The sequence below is a fragment of the Xyrauchen texanus genome, chromosome 32 (genome assembly GCF_025860055.1).
Source record: "Xyrauchen texanus isolate HMW12.3.18 chromosome 32, RBS_HiC_50CHRs, whole genome shotgun sequence".
NCBI classification, from domain to species: domain Eukaryota; kingdom Metazoa; phylum Chordata; class Actinopteri; order Cypriniformes; family Catostomidae; genus Xyrauchen; species Xyrauchen texanus.
The window spans coordinates 11776162-11801699 of NC_068307.1; the positions used below are offsets into that span (position 1 = coordinate 11776162).

The following is a 25538-nucleotide window of genomic DNA, read 5'->3' on the forward strand; positions in this document are numbered from 1 at the left end:
CTTTATATATTAATCTGATTGGACCTTAAAGGAAAAAATTATGTAAACAAGATATCGTAAGTAAGTAATAATGTAAGACTTCGTTATAAGCTGTCCGTCATTCGGTAGGGGACTGCATGGCTTCCAACTACCATAACACATTTCATACACTTTTTAAAGAGGCTATTATAGGCTGGATAAAACAGCTGGTTCTGCCAAGCAAGGCCTTAGAAGAGGAACAAACAAATAGCCATTATATTTATAACTGTGAAACACTAGATAGGAAACAAACTGTACTGCCATCCCCTGATGCCAGTCATATTTCATGTAACAAGACGTGTGTAATTAAATTAATATGCCTAATCTAAGCCAGCCAAGGCAGAGAGACTCTGGCCTGTGTGTTCTAGTGTTGAGTGAGTAATAGGTACCGGTAAATTAGGGCTGGAAGATACTGTATGGCAAAATTTTTTTAAATAAAATAACAAATAAACTTAAGGACATCTTTTGAATGTACTCAACTTAACAGTAACTCCAACATGATTCAAAAAGCATGTTCTTATTTATAATGCCAGGCAATCTGGTTAGAGAAATGAAAGTATTTTCATTACAGGTGTGCAATAAAAAAAAAAATGTGTCAACATAGTGTAAATGTAAAGTACATTAAAAAATTTTTTTTTTTTTTATTATAATTTTTCAAAATTATAACTTGCCAAATGTTGCCTTTAGATGCAGTACACTTGAAGCACGTCACAGAACAAAGCAATAATTAGCTATCTAGCTGAGTCATCATGGTAAAAATAGCGGTGGATGCTTGATTCTCCAATTTATCCATATGATATGATATGAAGAACCCATAACTGTCACATAACTAACATTTTATAACAGTTAAGACTGTTCATTGGCATGCATAGAATGCCAAAGCCAGTTATGGTCTTCAGTGGGTTTAGACATCCATGATGGAAAAAGTTGAGCAACAATCAATCTGTACAATCACACTGGAAATATTAACAATGTTTCAATATCAGTTACTATGTTGTTAACCTATTATGTTCATTTGAAGCGTGCACACATGTGCAGCTAATCAGATTGGAGGTGGAATCAAGTCAAGTGCTTTCACATTTCTCTTCCTTATTCAGCCTTGGTGGATTGACAACGTATCCGACTACGGTACAGTGTTTGCTAATATTTGTATGCAAAACCTCAGTGCAAAACCTCATTGCTGGGACAAGATCCCAAGTAAATGTATATATATTTATAATTCATATTTGTTTAAATTTACTGCAGACCCTCTAGCGCCCCCTTGCAGCCCTCCAATGACATGTCAGCCAACACGATTGTGACCTAACCGACACATTTACGTCAGCTGCTGTCAGGAAGTGCTTTTTAAAAGTTAATAGCGTTTTAATTATCAATAAAATGTTTTACACATACATATCGATTAGCTTCAAAAGATCAACTGGAGTCACATAGATTACTTTTATGCTGGCTAAAAGTGACTTTTCGACCATCCAAGTGCTGGCACCCATGTACTTCTAATATAAGGACCTGACTGAGCTCTATCTTCTTAAAAATCTTAATTTGTGTTCTGCTCAAGAAAGACAGTCATACACATCTGGAATGGCATCAGGGTAAATTAATAATGAAAGACATTTTTGGGTGAACTATTCCTTTAAGCTTCAATGTATAGTCTGTGTTTAAATTCAAACAGTATACAAGTCCCATTCAATGTATTAAAATTAAAAAAATAAGACATAAAAACTGTGCTTTATGAAAGTGCAGTGGGTACAGTACAGTTTAAAAGAAACATAAAGTGACATGAAACGTGTTTGTTAGCGGAAGCCTGTGTTTTACAATGAATAACTGAACACCCTCTTTTACACATAATGTGTAAACTAGGATTGATACTACAATCTAATTTATAATCCCATTCTCGACTTCACTGACAAAAAATACCAAACAATGCCATGGTAGTACCATTATTCAGTACCATGGAATATATCAAGGTATTTTAGTAAGTTTCAATCCAACAGTAGAGCAAACAGACAACACAGTCCTTCTCTCCTTAGTATAAACTCATGGGCTACTGTGCATTTAGAATGTTTAAATGTGCTTCTTAAAACATGGTAGTTAAATATTTACAGTGTTTGGTGAAGTTAGTTCTTCTGGAATGGAGGCAACTCAGTGGAGTGCTGATTATCGTAGGTGTAGCGGTGGTTAGCGTCCAAAACTGCATGATGGAGGCGTATAAAACTAGCAGGGGGTGAACTTTAATGCTAGACATCTGATTGAATGTTTTTCTGATTTCAAGGCACTAAGTTATATAGCCATCACACCCACAATAGTTCTGTAAAATGAACGCAAATGTATACAGTGTTGTATGGTTAGACATCACTGCAACTGCAAGCTTCAAAAACTGGAGAATAATCAACTGCCATTTAAAGCTTATTTTAAAATACTTTCTCCTATCCTAGCCTAATATATGCAGAGACTACTAGAAGTAAGCCATTTGTAGGTTTATTTCCCCAAAAGTGTCAATCCTGAGGCTCTATTGCACTATGAAAACATGTCCTGTTTGTTTAAGCACCCTTTAACCAATGGTGTAAGTTTATGGGTGGGATCTGTTTTTTCCGACAAATGGAAGGCTTTTCTGGAATCTGAGAACAGTACAGCCTCAGCAAAGGGTTACAGTTCTGTTTGGTGGCTCTAGTGTTGCAAAACTTACGCACTCAAACTTTAAAGGGACAGTTCACCCAAAAATTTAAATTCTCTTATCATTTACTCACCCTCATGCCATTCATGATGTGTATGACTTTCTTCTGTTGAACACAAACGAAGATTTACAGAAAAATATTTCAGTATTTCTGTAGGTCCTCACAATGCAAGTAAATAGTGGCCAGAAAACTGAAGGTCCAAAAACTATATAAAGGCAGCATAAAAGTAATCCATATGACTCCTGTGGTTAAATTCATGTCTTCAGAAGCCATATAATATGTGTGGGTGAGAAAAAAAATCTATATTTATTTCCTTTCACTCTCACTTAAATATTCCTCTTCTTTTTTTTTTTTTTTGGCAATTCACATTCTTGGTGCATATTGCCACCTACTGGGCAGAGAAGAGAATTTATAGTAATAAATAACTTAAATGTTCATCTTTTTCTCATCCACACCTAGAAAATCGCTTCAGAAGATATGAATTTAACCACTGGAGTCATATGGATTACATTATGCTGCCTTTATTTGCTTTTTGGATCTTTAAAGTTCTGGCTACCATTTACTTGCATTGTATGGACCTACAGAGCTGAGATATTCTTCTAAAAATCATCGTTCGTGTTCTGCAGAAGAAAGAATGTCAAACACATCTGCGATGGCCTGAAGAGAATGAACATTTTTGAATGAACTATCCCTTTAGATAACTATAGCGTACACCACCCAGCCACAAGGCAGTTTGGATTTTCAGGTAAATTTGATAGGTTCTGACATGATTCACCTAAGAACTGAAAGAATGACTGTATCAATATGGCAATTTCATCCTACTTTTCAGAGGGAAAGATTGTCTAAGACAGGGTCACAAGTTTAATCATCAGACTAATAAAACCAGCCAGAGGAATAGAGGCTGATAACAGGACACTATCGATATCTATCATGACAGAGCTAATTATTCTGGCTATAGGAGAGAAAAACTTGTCTGACTGCCCAGGGATATGGTACTGATCAATAGAAAGTAGGTGGCTAATAAGAGGTGATATATACTGGTACTGAGCAAGGTGAATGGCAAATGGAACTTGACTAGCCTAGTTCTACTGTGATGAAAGAGTGGAAAATGGCTTACATGCTCATATCAAAAATGCATGTGGTGAATCCATGCATAAAGACAATTATAGAAGCATGAGGAATAAGGCTATGGGCAAGAAAGCACATTATACCAAGCACGTGCCATGGGCTTTGAGACTGGTGAAACATCAAAGGTTTTTAATACAATTTATTATACGCTGTGCCCAAAACCCATTATACGGCGAGTATAATGTTGCAGAAACGTTATAGAAGTAAACTGTTGCCTTAGAACCCACCAGTCAATGGAAACAATGATGTCACAGTGGCGAACTTCATGACCAAAAACGTTTTAAATTCAGGACAGTAAACTGGATCAATAAACAATTATCACACACTTTCACAAGGAAGAGTTACTCCATCTTCACGATCACGTATTTTGTACTGCGCCAGAAAAGACAGGAAGAGAGAGCTCCGTGACTGTGAGAACAGGTACTTTTCAATGCAGAAATAATGCAAAAGCAACTAATGACAGATAAAAATAACCACAATGTAATTTTTTAAGTTTTGGTCCATTTTAAAACATAACCTTGTAAAAGCCGACTGGAACTGCATTTGGATGAGAAGCGTATTGCTCTTTGGAGTCAACAAGTATGTTTGTAAGACATATGACAGACTATAAAATATCTGCTGCCTAGATCTTTGCACAACGTGACTACAAATGTGTAAAACCTTTTACATTTAATACTTCTTATATTATTTTATATAACTTAAACATATTCTTATATAATACCTAATAGTGATACTTAATTGAATGGCTAATTTTTCAAGATACAAAATATTGTATTTTATTTAATAATTTGTTTTCCACACAGTATTTGGTATTTTATTTTTATACATTTAAACTGAGATATTTTGTGTTTTTATTTTGAATACATTTTCATGTTTTTGCACCAATCACTATATATTGCTTAACTAGATACAGTACATATTACATAAAACCAAACAAAATGTAATGGATTTACAGTAGAGGGTAACAATAAAAGGAAATACAGTATATAATAAGCTTTTGGAAGGCAATAGATGCTATATGGAAACCATTTACAAGAAACCAATAGGAAGACAGTATTAAAGTTTAGGCTATGTCTAAAGTATATTCAATAACAATATAATACCTATATTCCTGTTTTTATTTTATATAATAATGCAGATTCTCTGGGGGGAAAATAATCAAACTTTTCAAAGATCAGTGCTTGTGAAAAACAATTGCACACTGGTTGAAAGACTGTCACCCATAGAGCAAACTCTGTTGGGGGCTTTGGTGAAGAAAATCATAATATAATCCCTGTTGGCTATGCAGCTTTCCTGGCAATTTTTTATATTGTTAGTATTTACTGTAGCTCTATTATGGCGACTATCCAATTCAATCCCATTACTCTGGACAGAGATTTCAGCTGGTGAAAAACAGTGCAAGCGCTGACAACAGAGGGAAGGAGAGGACTTTCTATCTCCTTAGTTAATAACTCTTTACAACTGCAATCAGCAAATCGTTCAGAGACAAAGAGAGAAACAGAGAGCAGACTGACCTGTCTTTACGCAGATGAGTCTGAATGTTCAACACATGGACACACATACACATGCACACTTATAGAACAGGGTCCAGCTAATCTAATTCACTAGATCTGTAAATAATTTCTTTTCATGAGCTATGGGAGCCATGAGGCTTCTTGGTCCAATTAATAAAATCATTATACACTCACACTAAGGCTACCTGGGGCCAACACGTATTTGCAGGTTAATATAGACAACCTAATGTGGCAGAGTGCAAGAAACCAGAGGCTGAACTGCTTTCATATCAGCTCTATTATGTCATTACAGTACATTTCACCTAATAGACCCTGGTCTTGCTCTAGCAACAGTGAATCACTGCTATGGTCAACAGGGGCCCTTTCCAAAATTGGCTTTTACGGATTTAATATTTCCTCTCAGCTTCCAGTGACACAGAAAAAACAGAAATGTCTAAAAAGTACACCTTGGGTGTGCATTGAATTCTCAGTCATTCACACGTCCCAAGTCATTTATGCAGTTTATACCACAGCTGCCACATGTAAAAGTTTTTATCAGAATACATTTTTGCTTTTTGTTCCTTTTGCCACAGATTACAGTATGCATCATGCTTAGAAACAGCCCAAAATCAATTCAATAAAGTTAATCAATACCCTAGGAAGGTGTCAACCAATCAAAATCAAGAATCTGTGGAATAAGATTAAAATGGATAGTTCTAATAAAAAGAGATTATTGGTATTATTACAGCTGGCAAGCTTTTAAAGCAGAGGCTGTATTGTGATTGAAGGAGATGCCTGATAGATAAATCCGAGATCTTCCTACTAGAGCTACGCTTATGCTTATATTTATATCAGAAAGACTTGAGATTATTGTAATTAATACAAACAAATAGATACTTATATCATTTTGTGTAAGCCCCGTCCTACAGTTCAGTGCTCAGATACTGCTTGAACCGTAAGATCTTGCCGGAGGCGATAACAGCAGGGCAGCGGAGCTAACCTAATAAGGAATTAGAACCCAATTTAACCTATGCTCCCAAAAAGAAAATACAAAACCAAATAATTAGGCTCAGGACAACAATCAGGTCTTCAGAAGGTGAGGGAAAAATCTGAAAGAAGAAGAAATATAAATATATGATATAAACATAAGCCTGATACTATAGAACATACTACTATTGTGCCATACCCTGCAGAAGGGTAGGTTAACTTATGAGAATTGTAGAACCCCTGTGAATGGGTGAGCCTTGTTTGTGCAATATCTTTTCGGAAAGGTAAACAATGTTTTTGAAAATGCCTTAGCTTAGAATGAGCCATTGAGAAAAGGTGGGCATGGTTGTGCAATGCCTCTGAAAGATACAAAATAACATTTTGCATTTGAGCCCTACAGTAAGGGTGACATCATCTGTGCAATACACCAGCAAAGTTTGAACGTTGTTTGTGCAATACCCCTGCAGGAGGACAAAAGATGTTTTGTGTTCAGCCCTAGATAAGAGTGATGTTGTTTGTGCAACCTTTGCACAAAATGAAATGTATGCAGAAATTAAATGTATGCGGAAACTGAGAAATTAAGCTTGGAATTTCAAACGTTTGTGATAAAGCAACATATAATATTGCCTCTTTAATTGAATACTGATGTAAACATGTGTAGTCAAGAAAGCTTTGTAATTTAACAAGCGATGGGAGCGACCAACGAAATGTGAGAGCATGATCTTAATTTAATGGATATAACCAACCCCTGTATGCCGAGAACGATCCCTGATGATGTGCATGAAAATTGTATCTTGATTCCCCGATGAGGGGTACTCTTGGGGGTGCAAACGCTGAGTGCCCGATGTGGTCTTCTGCTGTTGTAGCCCATGCACCTCAAGGTTCGATGTGTTGTGCATACTGAGATGCTATTCTGCTCACTACAATTGTACAGAGTGGTTATCAGAGTTACCGTAGCCTCTCTGTCAGCTCGAACCAGTCTGTCCCTTCTCCGTTAACCTCTCTCATCAACAAGGCATGCCTGTCTGCAGAGCTGCTGCTCATTGGATGTTATTTGTTTTTGGCACTATTCTGAGTAAACTCTAGAGACTGGTGTGCATGAAATCCAGTAGATCAGCACTTACAGATATACTCAAACCAGTCCGTCTGGCACCAACAATGCCACGGTCAAAATAACTGAGATCACACTTTTTTCCCCAATCTGATATGAACATTAGCTGAAGCTCCTGACCCGTATCTGAGTGATTTTATGCATTACACTGCTGCCACACGATTGATTTATTAGATCATCGCATGAATAAGTAGGTGTACAGGTGTTCCTAATAAAAATGCTCAGTCAATTTACTAATTAAAAAGGTTAAAATGTAAATTATTGTACCTCTGCATCTGAGAAAAATGAAAAACATTCCTGATGAGGACAACTGCTGTTTGTTTGTATACTCGGTATAAACCTCAACAGAGAATTTTAAGAGTGACAGCTCAGGCGATTGACAAGAAAGACAAAGAGACCGTAGGGGAGAGAGAGAGAGTGAAAGCGAGTAAATTATAAGGTTACTATCTGTAATGTATTCATGGGAAGAACAGCTGATGTGCAAGAGAGTGTTTAAAACCCTGCATGTTTACTGTCTCCATGACAACTGCCTCAGGTCATACAAGGGCTGATGAGGTGGTTTCTGTCAGACAACAAGCGGCTTAACACGCATAGACCCTCAACCGTGCATATCCAGCTGCATACTTCAAACACGGACTATTAAGCACACATATCATAGGAGCAGAAGGATTCAGCAAAGAAAAACAAAAACACATACATGGCTTTTATGTATAGAGCTTTCATACCTCATTGTTTTATCTGCATTTAACAGAATACAGATAACTCAATGAGGTTTGATGACAGTAAATGAGTGGTAACAGCTGTCCTCACCGCACCATACTTCCAACGTCTGCTCATTTAAGCTGCGTCTAAAGAATAGCCTTTGAAAAGGCTTTGTAGTTGTTTAGCCATTTCTGTGTTGACTTTTGGCAATGAATAGAGTGTCTCTGTCATGAATGCACACAACTATTGATACCGTTTGCTAAAGTGTGTGTGTGTGCGCGCGCGCGTGCGTGCGTGTGTGTGTGGGCAGGTTTAAGTGGTTTATGAAGACTTTTTTTAGGTTACAAACTGGAAATTACAAGGGTATTATGCTATAAATGTGCTTTGAGGAAATTTCGAGTGTCCCCATAATTCAAATCGCTTAAAAAACAACATGAAATTAAATGATGTTTTATTGAAAATGTAAATGTGCAGAAAGTTTTTTGTGAGGGTTAGGTTTAGGGGTAGGGTTAGGGGATAGAATTTGTACAGTATAAAAATAATGATGTCTATGGAGAGTCCTTATAATGATAGCTGCACCAACATGTGTGTATAATAGCTGCACCAACATATGTGTGTGTGTGCGCATGCGTGTGTGCGTGGTTTACATACAAAAACAGAAATCATCAAGAGCACACATTCTAGTCAATTCACCTTGCTGCTTCTCTTGTTATTGCTGTTTATATCAATTACATGAGATTGAGCTTTCATTAACCAAAGCCATCATAAGAAATCTTATTCAACAGAATAAAGCTTCCCACGTAAAGATGCCCACACAATACGTATATCCTGAGCAAATGGCTAAAATCCAATTAGTTCCAATTATAGTCATCACTGCAGGATAAAATGCATTTGTTAATCAATAACTGCCATTGCAGGAACAATAGATAAGAGTTGGGAACATTTTAAGAACTAGCTCACTTTCAGTTCATAAAGTGGAATTTAAAATAATATTGAATTGTAATTTTGAATTGGAAATGACAGAGTGAGGAAATTACTGAATTGCAATTCAAAGAAAGAGTGATAAAAGGGATTTCAGTAGTCCAATAAAAGATTTTTGACAAAATAAAAATAATAACAAAATTGATTTTGACAACTTTTTACCTAAAATGTAAAATTCACTTTTTACTTATTAGACATCAGTTGTCTGCAACTGAAGTTGTTATACTGTTGAATACTGTCAAAAAATTATTAAGACATTAAAAACATTTTAAAAAAGATTTCATTTATCCATAAACCACCGCAAAATCCCTATTTGTAATAATTAATTCCATTGTCCATAAAATGATAGTTGATTTATTAAATATAATGATTAAATACAAATTGAATAAATATATATTTTTTTTAACATTTATTAATACCATTTTGCAGAAGAAAAATGTAATGTATTATAAAAACTACACTCATAGTAGTCGAGTATATTATTTAGAAGTTCTTTCAATTTCTTTCCATTTAAATTTACTTTCTTAAATTCAAATTTATATTATTTAATGCATTGCTCTCTGTATGTGAACAGATGTTCTGGATACTCTGACTTCACTGTAAAACATTTCAACCCATTAAAATGGAAAACTTCAGTTTAATTATTGCCTTGAAAGTGGTGACAAAGTGACAACCAGCAAAAAAATCGTGTATTGCACTTTTTGCATACTTTAATTATTGTGACAAGTTAAATTGATGGAAACAAAAATGTTATAATGTAATAAAGTGTTTTACCTAGGGTAGTTGTGATGAAAAGACTAGAAGTTTAACTTGAAGATTAACTAGCTTTTAACAACATGTTGTGTGTATACTGTATATCGGCATTATGACAGTAGCTTGTTACATGGCAAACAGTACATGAGTTCATCATGAATCATAAACTTAGCTGGCAAGTCACTGAGAATGCCACATTTTAACAATCAAATCTGTCAATTGACTTGATTTAATCTTTAATTAATCACTTGGGTCACTTCAGTATGCAATGTATCTTTATATACACACTGAGATATTTATAGTATAAACCTCCCAGGGGGAAATAACTGGCCTCATAAGCACCAGATGCACAAAAGTGCCATTTTGAGGGAGTTGCAGGGCTCGAAAAGAATTATAGGTTCTTGTTTGTTAGTGATAGACTGATTTGTGATGCAGCGATTTTTAATTGTCATTTTTAAAGTCATTCACATGCCATCCACAGCCTGTATCCTGAAATGCCCTCAGGAAATAGTCGATATATTGGATTAAACTTCTACTTCCTGGGAGGCAACCAATGAACTGATGCTGAATGCTGTTAAACACATTGACACACACACACACGCACACAGTCAACACATGGCTGTTTAACACAGACTCTGCCTATCAACAAGATTTAATTTAAAAGCAGGAAGGAACTTAAAGGTCTCAGTGGAAAAACAGAAATAATGACCTTCTGTGACAAATAAAATATATAACCACCCTGCATAGACTAGTAGTGAGAATTATAGAGAGCCAAAGCTATAGAACAATACAGCAGAAATCAATACACCAACATTTGCAACCACAGGGCTGTGGTGCAGTTGGGTTTGATTTTAGGGTAGGATCCGGCTGGTGAGTCTGACGTTGCTATGGTTACCAGGTTGTTACCATTCCCACATAAAAAGTAGGATTCATAAGGCTAATAAAAAGATAATAAAGATGACACATGCTCAAATGGGCCTACTTGGCTCCAATGTAAACATAGGACAGTAGCGTATGAATAGCCAACTCCTCCGGATCCGGTGATTTTGTCTTCTCGCTGGCCACAAATCCCAGAATTGTCAAAATGTATTAAATTCAGCATGAAGGTGTTTCCTGATCTTAATTTCAGCAGAACAGAAATGCATATGGACCCTTTTAACAAAGATTGATAGCATATTTCTGCTTTAATGTGCACTGTAAACTCTTTAAGTTTTCATAAATGTAAAAATAAAGTTGTCTAATTATTACTTGGAATGTCACGTTTTGGACTCATAAATCAAATAATGAAGTTCATTGAAACTTAAAAATCCATAGACTTAAGATTTGAAGTGTTACTAACTCAAAATTGAGGCTACGGGGAATACCCACAATCCCTTGGTGCTTGAATTATGTTTCCTTGTTCAGAGGGAACAGACTGGGGAATTTAAATAATTTTTATTAAGAATTCATAGATGTTTTAGCACTTTTGTTGTATTGTTTATGCTTTGTTGCAAATAGTTGCTTGGTATAATGTCACCATTAGAGTGATCTATGTCTCTTTGGTGAAGTTGGACCCTGGTCACACTATCTTAGTTCTCTTTGTGCATGTGCAGCTGAAGTTGATATATGCATTTTTGTAAAGAATTATTTAATAACTGACCTAGAATCAGTTATCAGCTTTATTTCAGCTGTGCTTTAGTTTGATCTAAAATTGAATAATTTCAATTAAAATGTACAACAGTAGAAACAACAATATTTAAATTCAAATCTGAGTTAAGTCTACTTGCATGTACTTAACTCAACTGAAATAGTTAAGTTCACTCTACTTGAAAACCAAGTTAATTGAACTTTCAATTCAGTCATTTTATGCAGATATTATAATTCTACAGTCGCTGAGTTTAATAGATTTACATGGAATATTGAATCTGTATAAATAGAACTGAACATTTACGCCCAAAAACAGGTTTGTGCTAGACAAAGAATAATATTTGGAGTGTTTTACAGTTGGCTTCATGCCTCTAGTTCAAACAGTCATTGAGTTTAATGGAATTAGAATATTACAAACATTTACACCACTATATATATTTGAAAACATATAGAATGTAATTTCCACAAACAGCCATATGTCATGAAACTGATATTTTTAAGAACATTTGATATTTGTTGTGATGTCATAATATCAAATGGTTAGATTGTTTAATTGATTTATAGGGCTTGTAAAATTGATATGAAAAATAAATCTCTTTTTTTTTAATTCAGCTTTGTGCTAGGCAAAGAAAACCTATTAAAAATGTGATTTTATGAGTATTGTCGCAAATGTCAAAAAAATGTCAAATATAAAACTAACTTTACCACACTGATATAGCATATAAAACTATAATATCTATAGATTTTGTAGTTCTTATGAGCTAAATACACAGATAAGACTATGATTACCCTCTAGAAACATGATTGTTCAGCGCCCCTCTTTTTTGTCCTTGATTTCTTTCTCTTTTTCTGTCTTTCTCTATTGTTCTGGAACCCACTCATTGCCTGTTCTTCCATCTGCAGCCACTTCAGTGCTCAACTATTCTATTCAGCATCATTTCTTGCTCTGAGTCACTGTTTCACCACTTTTTCTATTGTCGTTGTAAATATAGGGTTTCCACACCTTTTAATGAATGAATTTATATGACTTTTCCATTGTTCATCATTACTGAATAAAGATATTGCACTCACAAAATGCAATATATTTTTAGAAATTTGTACATTAACTATAGATATTTCCATGACTTTCCCAGGCTAGGATCACAATTGGCTAATATTTCCAAGTTGTTCATGATTGCGGTAATCTGTAAATATAGCTTTGCCACAAAACTCGCACATTACATGGAGCTTATGCTGAATCTGACTGCAGCATGTCATTTTGACGTTCTTGCCATCATTCTGTGTATCGAAGTGATTTACTGTGTGGACAGGGCTACATTTCTGGATTTGGCAGGATTTTCAAGGAAGCTGTATCAATGTGGGTGGCCCTCTGATTTGTGTATGAAACATGTACACAGTTCTGCAGCTGGTCTAATGAAAGCTCTTCTAACTGAAGGATGATTTGCTAAATGCTCACCTCCTCAGCAAAGGCCCTGTCACTCTCCTTCAGCCTGCTATAAGAGGTTCGACAGGTGTTGACAGATGCTTTCTACACCAGTTTCAAGTGATTTGAAAAGAACACGCAATTACTCTTTCTTTCAGGACTCTTGCTGGGTACTTTGGGTTTAGTCTTCTTCATCCAAAACAAGAAATCCATTTTAAAATGGCAAAAATCCAATTACAAAGCCAAAACCAGACTCAGATTATCAGATATATATATTCCTTATCCTGTAGCAAATCCTCATAACACCGTATCCGAACCAAGCATGATGAGACAAGTTACGATCTCTTCTATGTTAATCTGAGAAAACTTGTTGTGTCACACCTTATTAAAACACGTAGTTTGTGCTTCCATGAGAGTGAAGTGACTTGCATAAATGTCCACTGCTTACCTGACAAGCATTGTACAGCAGCTGGTGTTCGAACTTCTTAATGCCAAGAATCTGTTGGAACATCTCGTAAAGCTGGTCCTTGCTGAGAATAAGCTCTGAAGCAGCACTGGCTGTCATGCGCTGCTGGTGCTTGCGTGGGTCTTCCTCGCCCCTGTGGATTGTGTCGAACTTGGCCATCCACGAGCTGAGGACCGTTTCCTTACTCAAGCCATCGATCTCAGGCAGGCTGCGAACACGCTTCTCTATGTGTTTCTTGAAGACCTCACGGGAGTCATTGGCTGAGCAACCACCACTTTGGACCATGCGGCACACACGGTCACTTTTGAGGAACACCTGTGATCAACCATAAATCTTGTTACAATAAGGTGTCAAATCTTTCCCCGTGCACCATTTTAATACAGAATATGAAATAACGTATACATTTATTTATAAGCACTAGTGTTGAAAAGTTTGAGACCACACTAAAAATCAGGGATTTAAAATCCGCAGGTAAGAAAGCATTAAAAGTTTGCACTATTTCTAGGTCACTAATCAAATGTAAGCATATGTGAGACATTGACCATGTTAACTCCATTGTACAAAAGGTCAGATTACCCTGCTTCAATTGAAGCACACAAAATGCTCTTTGGAGCATTCTCAAATCACGCTGGGCTAACATGGATCATTAGGTTTCGCTAAAACCATCTTGAGTATGTACTGGCATTAAAGCAAAAGGGGACATACCAAATATTTTAAGAAATTCTGAAATTGATATACATTTTTCAATTCAACTTTTAACTTTTAATTGTTAAACTGATATTAGAATTTGTAATTAAAGGGATTGTTCACCCAAAAATTCAACTTCTCTCATCATTTACTCACTATCATGCCATCCCAGGTGTATGAATTTATTTAATCTGCTGAACACAAATTAAGATTTTTAGGAGAACATTTAGCTCTGAAGGTACTTTAAAAGCAAGTGAATGGTGGTCAGAAATCTGAAGGTCAAAATAGCCAGCATAAAAGTAATCCGTAAGTCATATCTTCAAAAGCTTTACAAAAAGTGAAAATTGAAGAGAAACAGATCAATATTTAAGTCCTTTTTACTATAAGGGTGCTTTCACACTAGCGCTTTTGGTAGCATCTAAACTTAACCTAACCCTAACCCAGGTTCGAATGACGACAAAGTTTGATTCGTTTGGATGATGTAAACGTTGTTTTCCGAACTTGGGTGCACTTGTCTGTGATCACTTAAACCTGTTAACAGCAGCACCCAAGTCCGCTTTAAGAATGCCATGGTGTAGTTTTTAACAGTGAGATAACCATCTGAGAAAGAAATCACGGGAAAATCGCGGGAAAAATTAAAAACATTTGTTAAATGGTTTGTAATCGTAAAACCGTTTAACAAAATGTTGTAATTTTTTATTAAAGCTGCACTATGTAAGATTTTTTTGGTTAAAAATAAACAAATTGCCATTATTGATTGAGTACGTCAACAATCAATTTTCAAAATAATGACCTTACCTTACCCCAATTAACTACTGATTAAAATGATACTGAAATGATACTAATTAAAAATAATTCATATTTTAAGATGTTGGATTCGATTTAACGTGAAATCGCTGGCTATGTTGGTCAGTCCAGATTGTGCCTGAATTGGGCGGGGGAGGAGTGTGATGAGGAGGAGGGTGTGGCCGGGCTGTGAGAGCCATATCACAAGTTTAAACTCTTAAATTGAAAATTGTAGTACAACAATTCAAACATTAATAGGAGATAAAACACTTGAATAATCATATTAACATCTACTGGTGGTTGCTGAGTAGAGCCCCTGTTCTCTTTTTAAAAGTGCTTTGAGTGTAGTGTCAGAAATGTGATTTAAGTGTAATATTCATTCAAATATGTAAATAAGAGTGTTGTTTATCTTAATCACAGCAAGTAATATTTCAGTTTCAAATCTTTTATCGTATAACATAATATCAACATGAAAATAGCATGTTATGACTACGGCTCCAGTCATGATCACACACAGGTGATGTCCAGGTAAGCTCAAACTGGGAGATTCATCCACCAGAAGAGCAGTGCCAGAACACGACTGACGTAATGTATGCTTCCGCAATTTTCAGTTTCAACCACAGATGTCGCTAGAGAGCACAATGTTACATAGTGCAGCTTTAAACAACAGCAATGATGCAAAAAATGCATACCATATCACAACTGAACATCTTAGTGGACATTTGTCTTGGGGGATATGTGGACGCTAAGGGCAGCTCTATAATAAGAATACTGGTAAATACACAAAAAAAAAGAAATAAGAGGTATTTAAGAGACGCTCCAATCTAGGGCACGACAATGTTTCTGCGCATCCCAAGCTCAGTGATGTGCTTCAATGTAATCAGAGTGCTTCAAAAGTGAGTAAATGTAAAATTATTGTGGATGTGCAACATGCAGCCTCAAGGCATCCAAAGGTTTTTTTCTTTAGCAACAGTTTATTAAAGCAATCCGTTGTAGGTCAGACACTCCAACATAAAGAATTGGCAACAGACTCTATAAAATTACTGTCCACAACACCTTACAAATAAACCTGTGGACTATGCATATTAATGAGAACATTACTCACAGCAGGTTTAAATTTACATTTATTGTTGAACGCAGTGTGGAGCATCCTGTCCCATTTACAGGATGTTTATTTCTATGACTTCTGTCTGCATAATTTACATCCGTCGTCTTCAGTCAGTCATTTAAATGCTCCCTAACAGCCGATTTAAGTCGCTTTTTTTGGTGGATCTGAGTCTGTTAGATTGAATTCCTCTGTTATATTTTGGAGTTTGTGTGTAGTAGCCCCGGTTTCACGTGAATTGAAAGTTCATGTTCAGTCCGCAACACCTGGCTAAGCACTACACGGCCAACATCCGTAACCATAGCAACAGTTCCAGTACCAACACAGGCACAAGAGTTTTCACATTTAGGCTTACAAAATCTTATGAATAATTATTATTAGCACGAGGGTAAATAAATGATGAGAAAAAAAAAAAAATGTTTGGCTGCACTATCCCTTTGAATTTGATATTAAGTTTGTAAAATGCAAAATAGAGGCTTTTTGGTGATCTCAAACTTTTGTAACCCAATGTATTTGTATTATTTTTAGGTTTTGTTGACATCAGATTAATTTAAAACACTTCCATTGTACAACAGCATCAGATTATTCATGGGTTTCCAAAAGTGTTGAGGAGAAGGATAATGTCTTAATTAAACCAAGCAAACTTTCAAGTGTATATAGAATCTGTGTATATAGATGTGATTCGAATACGGAGGTTGTGCTCAGAGTATTAGACACCAATGCTACACTGTAAAAAATGTCTGTAATTTTTATTGTAAAATGTATTTCCCGTATAATTAATGGTTAAAATTTATATTATGTTCAACAAGAGAGGATATGTACTTTTTTATGGTAAAATGTTGGTAAAAAAACTTTCCCAGAATTCCATGCATGACCCATTACATTTCATTATATTTTATGGGAATAGTTATGTTTCTTTTTATTTTTAATATCAGTTACGTACATTGGGGTGTTCTGTGTTAGATTTTATGTATTTTAGTTAATGTTTATTGTATCATTTTAATTTCACATACTGTATGTTACCCTAATGGTGTTAAGTGATTGTGTGAGTGACATTGAGCAATATCTCTATATGTTTATTGGTCATTACTCCAGGAAGCGCCACTATTGATGAACTTCATATCATCATGTTCTTCTGTAATTACTACAGTGATTAACAATACATTATAAATTGAAAAGCAGATTTTGTACAGTTTCAGAAGGTTAATATCTTAAGTTTATAATTTAATAATATAAATTATGGTACTGCACTGTAAAACGTACCATAAAAACAACAGTCTTAAACAAGTTGTTTTCATTTTTACTGTATTTTTTACATAAGTATTCTGGCAACCACAGCTGCCAGTTTTTTTAAATTTTTTTTTGTAAAAACAACTGGATTTTTTAACAGTGTAGTTCCTCTAGTCAAGGCTATTTCTCTCTGTTCTCCAGAAAGCAATTTTTCTGGTTTCAAAAGTATTGGCTTAAGGTCAACACAACCTTGTTAAATCGTTATTGAGGCACTTGACATGTAGTTTTTTTTTCATCAGGAAATATTTTCCGTATCATAAAGACAATCTTTGTCAAGGCCTGAATCATAACTCAGACAAACTTGGTGGGAATTCAACTGGCAGTGCAGCTTGCCAACATCTTGTAAATGAAGGGTTTAAGGTTTAATCTTAATTTAATATCTTATTCTTACTCTCTTTTTTCTGTATACTCTCACCATTGACCTCTCAATATTGTTTCTCGTGTTTCTCTCTCTATGCGTCCCTCTCTCTGTCTCTTTCTCCATTGGACACAATTCCCTTTACGTGCCTGGATAATCAGGGGAGATGATTTGACAGAGAGGGAATATCTAGCACAAATTCAATAAGAGTATCATGATTTAATTGAATTGAAAATGCTGGCTTCGGCTGTGACTGAATACAAAAGCATTTTGCTCATTAATTTTACCTCATTAAATTACCACCCTGCCTCCTCTTCATCCAGTACCTAAGCCTTTCCAGTAATTTATTCCTGATTCACCTATTCTAGATCATAAAAGATAATATCTCACCTTAACAATCATTAAAGGCCGTTATGTGTCACTTTGCGATTACTTATTTCTCACAGAGGCAAAGTCTTAGTATCTTTCTATTAGTATTAGGCAAAAGGTATATTCTCTTCATCAAGCACTGAAGTTATGTTTTATTGATATATGTGAATATATGTGTAAAATTATTTCATTGTTATAGTTTTTTTTAAAGATTGTTTTGCCCGTTTGCCTACTGTACATGTTTAGCATAAACACAGACATGGATTACTCTTCTCATCAAATCAACTTAAGGCAGACAGCTTAATAACTTCTAAACAATCCCTTTTAAACTGCATTTTTTTAATGAAAGTGACAGAGGGTATGATTAGATGTCCTCAGATATAAGGTGCATAAGCCTTTCAGCACCACCACTGTTCCAGAACACATTTTCCTGCATAAATGCTTAAAGGTCCACAAACTACTGTATGTTTTGTTTCTGTTCCACTCTAGCTCTTATCTTCCAAATAAGACTTTTTACACCATATAGAATGTAGAGGTCTGCAACCTGAACCGGGTCCAATGGGACCCGAGAACCCAATGGGTTTCGGGCTGGGTTTGGTGAAGTTTTTCAAGTAGGACTTCGGGTTTGGGTCGGGTTAGGGTTTGTAATTAATGAAGGAATAAACAAGCTTACCGAACGTGTTTTGCACCCACGCTTTCACTCACAGACACGTGTGAATGGACGAGTTAGGGGCCGTTCACACAGAATGTGTTATTGCACGCATCTGTTCTGTATTCTCATTGTTTAAACACATGTTGTATATGTGTTTGTTGAGTGGGAAAAAATATATATTTGGTGCACCAACTACATGAACAAAACCTCAACCTCATATTCCTGTAATAACCTATTCAAACTTGAATTCTCGCTTCAGCTAGATTTTACTGTTGTCATACCACCTGCGGGGAAAATAATTTTCTGTCAGCACTTTACTTCATTATATGAAAGTTGGTTACTGTCCTTTTTTATATATATATAAAAAAAAAAAGTTGATTAAGATTAGTCTAAAAATAAGCGTAATATTAATCAGGTTTTGTTCCCCAGTCAACACTCTTAAAGTCATAGTTCACCCAAAAAATCTTATGCTGAACACAAAAGGAGACATTTTAAAACATCCTGGTCTTGCTGTCCATTGCACAGTCATGAGTGCTATGAGAAATGCTTGTTCACAGTGGGTCGCTAGTCCACTTGCATTTTTCAGTGCTAGTCCTTGCATAAACACAAGCAACTATAAATAAACGTGCAAAAGACGTCAATATGTTCACAAATAAATTATTTACATTTTGGGTTGTTTCTCACCAAAACATATTGTTTGTCTTCAGAAGACTTGGAATACAATGCATGAGTTGCATGGACTCATTTTATAAGCTTTATCAGTCACTATTATTTGCCACTGTGTTGAAAAGACAGTCCGGGATGTTCATTATAGTTTAAAAAAGAAAGACATACTGGTCTGAAATGACATGCAGGCGAGTAAATAATGACAGAAATGAACTATTCCTTTATCGACTGGTAGTGGTTGAGGAGAGTCTCCTGTTCACTGTGTAAAGCACTTTGAGTGTAGTGTCAGAAAAGCACTATTTAAATGTAACATTCAATCATTCCTTCATTCATTTATAGATGTATCCATGCTTTTATTGTAAATCTGAAGGTTACAATTGTGCATAAAATCTTTGTGACTAGCTGTCAGAGGTGGGTAGAATAGCCAATAACTGTACTCAAGTAAAAGTACAATTACTTAAAAAAAAATAATTACTCAAGTAAAAGTACTAAAATAAATAATTACTTGAGTAAGAGTAAAAAAGTATCCAATTTAAAGAGTGCTCAAGTAGTGAGTAACTAGTTACTTTCACAAATTGCATAATAGATGTTAACTCCCTTATATTCCATTACATAATACACATTTATCATGTATTACAGAATTAGTATTATTGGCAATAATGTCATCATTCACCACCATGTTGTTCCAAACCTGTATTACTTTCTTCCTTGCAACACAATAAGGAGATATTAGACAGAATGTTTGCCTGAGTCACTATTTACTTTCAGTGAATGTTTTTTTTTTCTCCATATTTTGAAAGTGAATGGTGACTGAGACTGTCAGTCCCTAACATTCAGTCTAACATATTTTGTGTTCCACATATTACAAAGGGTCTCTCAGGTTTGGAACAACATGAGGGTAGGGACATTTTGACAAAATATTAAATTATGGCTGAGCTATCACTTTAAAGGGATAGTTCACCCCAAAATTATAATTTTTTAATTTGGGTCATTTTTGGGTGAACAATCCCTTTAAGGGCTCTTATCAGACCTAGAGGAATTTGATAATAAGAAGAGAGGTTTGGAAACATTTCTAGTAATTATTGGTGAAAACGTGAAAATGTCCCACAAGGACATTATATATAAAGCTGAAATATAACTCAAAGCAAGATCATGCTTTATTAATGCCTACTTTAGCCATTGCATAGCTTTTAAAGTCCTGTGTGGATTCTTATTTCAGTGTAGTTATAGTTTTCAGTGTCGAAAGAATTTAGATCATTAGTTTTGAACGGCAGTATCGTCTAGTTCTGTACATTTGATGTACAGTCAACAACGGTTAATTGCCCACAATTCACTGCAGGGAAGATGTACAAGCTGGGTGTTTTCTGCTTCCTTCACTCCTGCAATTCTTCATTTCATGCTGAATGTATTAAATTCCTTTTTGACAAATCATTACTTGATTAAAATAACATAATAACATATAGAGAGGCAAAACATACAGAAATATCTTAAAATGTACTCTTTATTTGAAAAAATTTGTTTACTCTTTATATTAACACACAGTATATATAAAAAATTACAAACAGAATGAACATTTATTTTATTAATATATTAATTAATAAGAATAACAAGTAAGGCCCAAGTATTTTAAAAGTGCATATGTGATGTTGTTTCTGAGACAGCCCCAGAGCTCTGACACTCGGTGTATCCGCCAGCGTCCGAATTCACTCACTCATTTCATTCACTCACTGCTGAGAAATAGTGCACTCATAGCTATTGCTATATAGGTTATAGCCATTCACTATATAGGAATTAGTGAATGAGTGAATGAGTGAACGACTTCGGACACAGCCACTCTCTTCGCCATACGATAGCCTTGTGATGACACTATACTTTTTTCCACTGTGCGGAGCAAAGAAGGTGTTTCACTTTAAAGAGTTTGATGCTGCAGCATTGATGACTTGAGTGGCAGTCTGTGTCAGCATTCACAACTGTGTGAACTTCCATTCTCGTAAAAGTCCAATTGTAATTCAATAAATTACAATGCAAATTAAACCCAATAATGTAACGACAGGAACGCCGGCCATTGTAAAGAAGAAAAAGTGGGTCAGGTTGCAGACCTCTACATACTATATGGTGTATAAAGTCCAAGATCACTGTCTTATTTGGAAGACAAGAGCTAGAGTGGAACAGAAACAAAACATACAGTAGTTTGTGGACCTTTAAGCATTTGTGCAGGAAAATGTGTTCTGGAACAGTGGTGGTGCCGAAAGGCTTATGCACCTTACTTCTGAGGACACTTAACATTCATTGGGAGTGTAAGCCCAGACTTGTTGCATCATACCTCATAGTAGCTTTGGACAGCGTTGATGAATGCTTCATCTGCTACAATCTGAGTATCTCCATTCAGGAAGGCCTGGAAACGTTCTTTCACTGTTTGAAGCTGCTGCTTACTGATCTAGAGAAGAGAAGAGAAGAGAAGAGAAGAGAAGAGAAGAGAGGAGAGGAGAGGAGAGGAGAGGAGAGGAGAAGAGAGGAGAAGAGAAGAGAAGAGAAGAGAAGAGAAGAGAAGAGAAGAGAGAGAGAGGAGAGGAGAGGAGAGGAGAGGAGAGGAGAGGAGAAGAGAAGAGAAGAGAAGAGAAGAGAAGAGAAGAGAAGCTTAATGCTCAAATGCTTTAAATATGACTTTAAATAAGTGAGTAGGCATCAGAAAGTTGGAAATCATTTATTTGTTTCACAGACATTTTCATTCTATGTGACTTGAATGAAAAATGAAAGTAAAAAGCATCCAGATGTTAATAGCATCTGTTAGTTCTAGCCTGGAACCAGAATTAATCAGCAACAATGTTCTGTTTGCGTCATCCATTTCTTGTTTTTACTCTGACAGATCAGTTTGACTTTGTTATTATTAGAGTTTGTAGAGATGAATGTGACCTTCGATCTGCAAAAAAGGCCAACCCCCACTCAACAGACTTTTTGCTAGTAAGTATTAGAACGCTTACCCATTTCAAATTACAGAAACGGATCAAATGTAAACCAGGAACACACATAAAACCGTTAGACAACTGAAAATAAGAGACAATGCACATTTTATAACACTATAGAGACTTTGAATTGGAAGAAATGTGAAGCAAGCATCTAGATTACAGAATTCCAACATGATTGCCCACAAAGTGCTGCATCTGCTAATGTGTTTTGCTCAATATATTGCGACATTTGGCTATAAAAAAGATCCTCTTTGTGTTGGAAAGCTTGGCTTTTTAACAGTTAAGCCTCGTCTAATTTTCCTAATGTTTGCAGAGCTCTGTTAACAGAACCTGTTAACCATGTGTTCATGTTCTATCCATGACACTGAGGTGTTCTCCTCTTCACTAACATAAACAACACAAAAATTATTAAGAGGCTGAATCAGGAATTGAAAATTATAGAGCTTATCCTGCATCCTTCTCCTTCATAAAAATGTTTTCCTACGTGCCATAAGGATTTTTAAGTCGTTCAGTTTAAAATCTGAGCTTTATAGAGTAATTAGAGTAACAACTAATTAGAGGGATAAAACTTATGCTAACTAAGAAAACAGATTTGATTAAGCAATGGTTTTGTTATTTTGCACATAAAAGATGAGCGTGGTTCTTGTTTTTTTTTAAACAACCTCATTGATTAAATAAATGCAAAACAGATCAACGTTACATATTGACAATAGACATAGGTGACTTGTGGTCCTCCATGGTACATAGAAGGTTAGCTACAATGTCAGTCATGTTACCTTGAGATAAGTGGTACAGAACAAAAAAAAGAGAACAATGGAAATGATAGCAGAGTGGTTGCATTAAAGCTCAAACATGATACAACATTTAAAAATAATATGTATCAATCAAACGGCATTTGTTCCATTGTTCTACTTATGGGTAAGTTGATACATTTGTTATTACATTTATACAGACATGCTATTCAAAGTTTGCTTATGTTTCAGTTTCTTGTCTTTCTGTCTGTTTCTTTGGCATACAAGCACACACACTGTGAACTGTTAAGCAGAGGATCAATGTAAACACAATTTCCTTTCATTTCACCATTGATTTAACTGAACGAGGTATTGAATTTAGTTCATTTTCTTTTGTTTATTACACCTGACTGATAAACAGAAGCAGGCCTTTGATATGTTAGTGTGTCCACCCCCAGAGTCCCAAACCATATGGTTACTCCTTTCAGCATTGGGATCAGTGTGTGTGTGTGTGTGTGTGTGTGTGTGTGTGTGTGTGTGTGTGTGTGTGTGTGTGCGTGTTTTTAAAAATCCCAGGTGTTTCTCCTTTTAGAGTATGTTGCCGTGGTCACGGAATACAAACGGATGCCCATTACCCCCTTTCAGGTTATTAAGCAGTGTGACCTCATAACTATGAGAGGCAGCTGCATTAGCTCCATTACTCCCGTGGTAATTGCAGTAGTGATTACAATGGATGGGTCATTGATATAGAGCAATTAAAGTGCATCTTCAAAACACTCTCATCATAATGTTCTCTATACGTCCATTAGCGATTTACCCACCACGCAAACCACGCAATTTCGTGGGGCCCGGTCGTTGGGGAAAGCTCAGCAAAAACTGCTTGATGGGTGACATGATGTTCTGGGAAAATAAATCTAGGATAATATTATTTTTTTATCACCGTATTGTCGAAAAAACTGGAAAACATGCATTCATTATCTGGAACCAGATTTTTATTTCATTAAACATTTTGAATATACTTGGCTACAATGGCTTAAAAATTAGGATTTTAAATAAATTGTATGGAATTTTTTAAGCAAAAGTTTTGAAATGGGGCTCCGGGTTGGTAGGTTGCTCTGGGCCTCGGACATCGTAAACCCAACCCAGTCACCATGACAAATCGCACCAGAGAAGAGGTTCTGAGGCTCTCATAGAGAGTTATGAGCTGCTTTTAGTCATAACTCTAATTGAGAATCAGGTCTCATAGACAATGATCTGTCCTGTGACATGGTCTAATGAGCCATCTTTCCTGGTGGACTGGTTGACATGCTGAATTGTTCCCTCTGTGGCTAGAATTGCAGGTTCACCTTCTATATAACCATACAGAACTAAAGTTGTTTGATTCACAATTGAACCACACATTTGAGATGGTCCTTTACAGTGAATTGCTTACACATTATTGTAAAGAGGTCTGAATCAGTTAGTAATTCAATCAGAGTGACTCATGCGCATCACCTGAACCATTATGAGTGGTTTCTCACTCACCAACACACTAACTGAATACTTTACAACACAATAAACAAAGGTATTTTTGTTTATTTTATATGCATGGTGCTTCAATTACCTTGAAGCACCATTTATATACAATTGTAATGAATCTGTAACCATATATCAAAATACTATGGTAGTATTCTCTAAAGTACTTTGAAGCACAATTTTAATACAATGTAAATATGGTAACAATACACTTAGCATTTTATTGGGAACATTATGGTGCTAATAAAGTACCAGACATGGTCTTCTGCTATTGTACCCAATCCGCCTCAACGTCGACGTGTTGTAAATTCTGAGATGCTATTCTACTCACTACAATTGTACAGAGTGGATATCTGAGTTATCGTAGTCCTTCTGTGAGCTCGAACCAGTCTGGCCATTCTCCATTGATCTCTTTCATCAACAAGGCCTTTTCATCAACAGATCCGCCACTAACTGGATGTTTTTTGTTTTTGGCACCATTCTGAGTAAACTCTAAAGACTGTTGTGAAAAAAATCCACTGCAGGATTCAGGATCTGGCGATCACTTGCGCTCCCCTCCGTGGTCCGTGGCTTGAGGGGTGACAGCTCCTTTGACAGCTTAGCTTGGCCGCGGCGAGAGTGAAGGGAAGGTGGCCCGGCATCAATGTTGTGTGAGTTACTCCAAAAAAGTCATTAATAACTAATTACATCTTCTATATTGTAATTAGATTGCTGTGCTTATTACTTTGTATGAAATGTAATTAAACAACTCATTACTAATTACTTTTCTAAAACACTTATTTACTTTAATCAGATAGACAATAAAATAACATCAAATAGATAGACATCAAATTATTATTTTCATTCTTTCATATATATCCTATAACATAAAATAAATTATTCTTGACCTGTTCTTCAACTGTTCCTAAATGTTTAATAAAATCTGTTACTCAAAATCGATCACTCTATTTATAATTTATTCTCCCAGCAAGTACATTTGTTACAAAAGGCTGTATTTCATGTAAGCTTTGTAGGTAACATTTATAACAGTATTGTAACAGTAAACAGTTATAA

At 35.6% G+C, this 25538-nt stretch overlaps 1 protein-coding gene across 2 annotated transcripts in view; it reads right to left on the reverse strand.

The window, feature by feature from the left end:
* LOC127625621 (calcium-dependent secretion activator 1-like) overlaps window positions 1-25538 on the reverse strand; it is a 142355-nt gene that overhangs the window by 95916 nt on the left and 20901 nt on the right. For both annotated transcript variants that reach the window (XM_052100907.1, XM_052100906.1), the window contains exons 3-4: window positions 21597-21710; window positions 13343-13675 (exon numbers count right to left, since the gene is read on the reverse strand). In XM_052100907.1, coding sequence (XP_051956867.1) covers window positions 13343-13675; window positions 21597-21710 — 447 coding nt within the window. The remainder of the gene's footprint in view (window positions 1-13342; window positions 13676-21596; window positions 21711-25538) is intronic.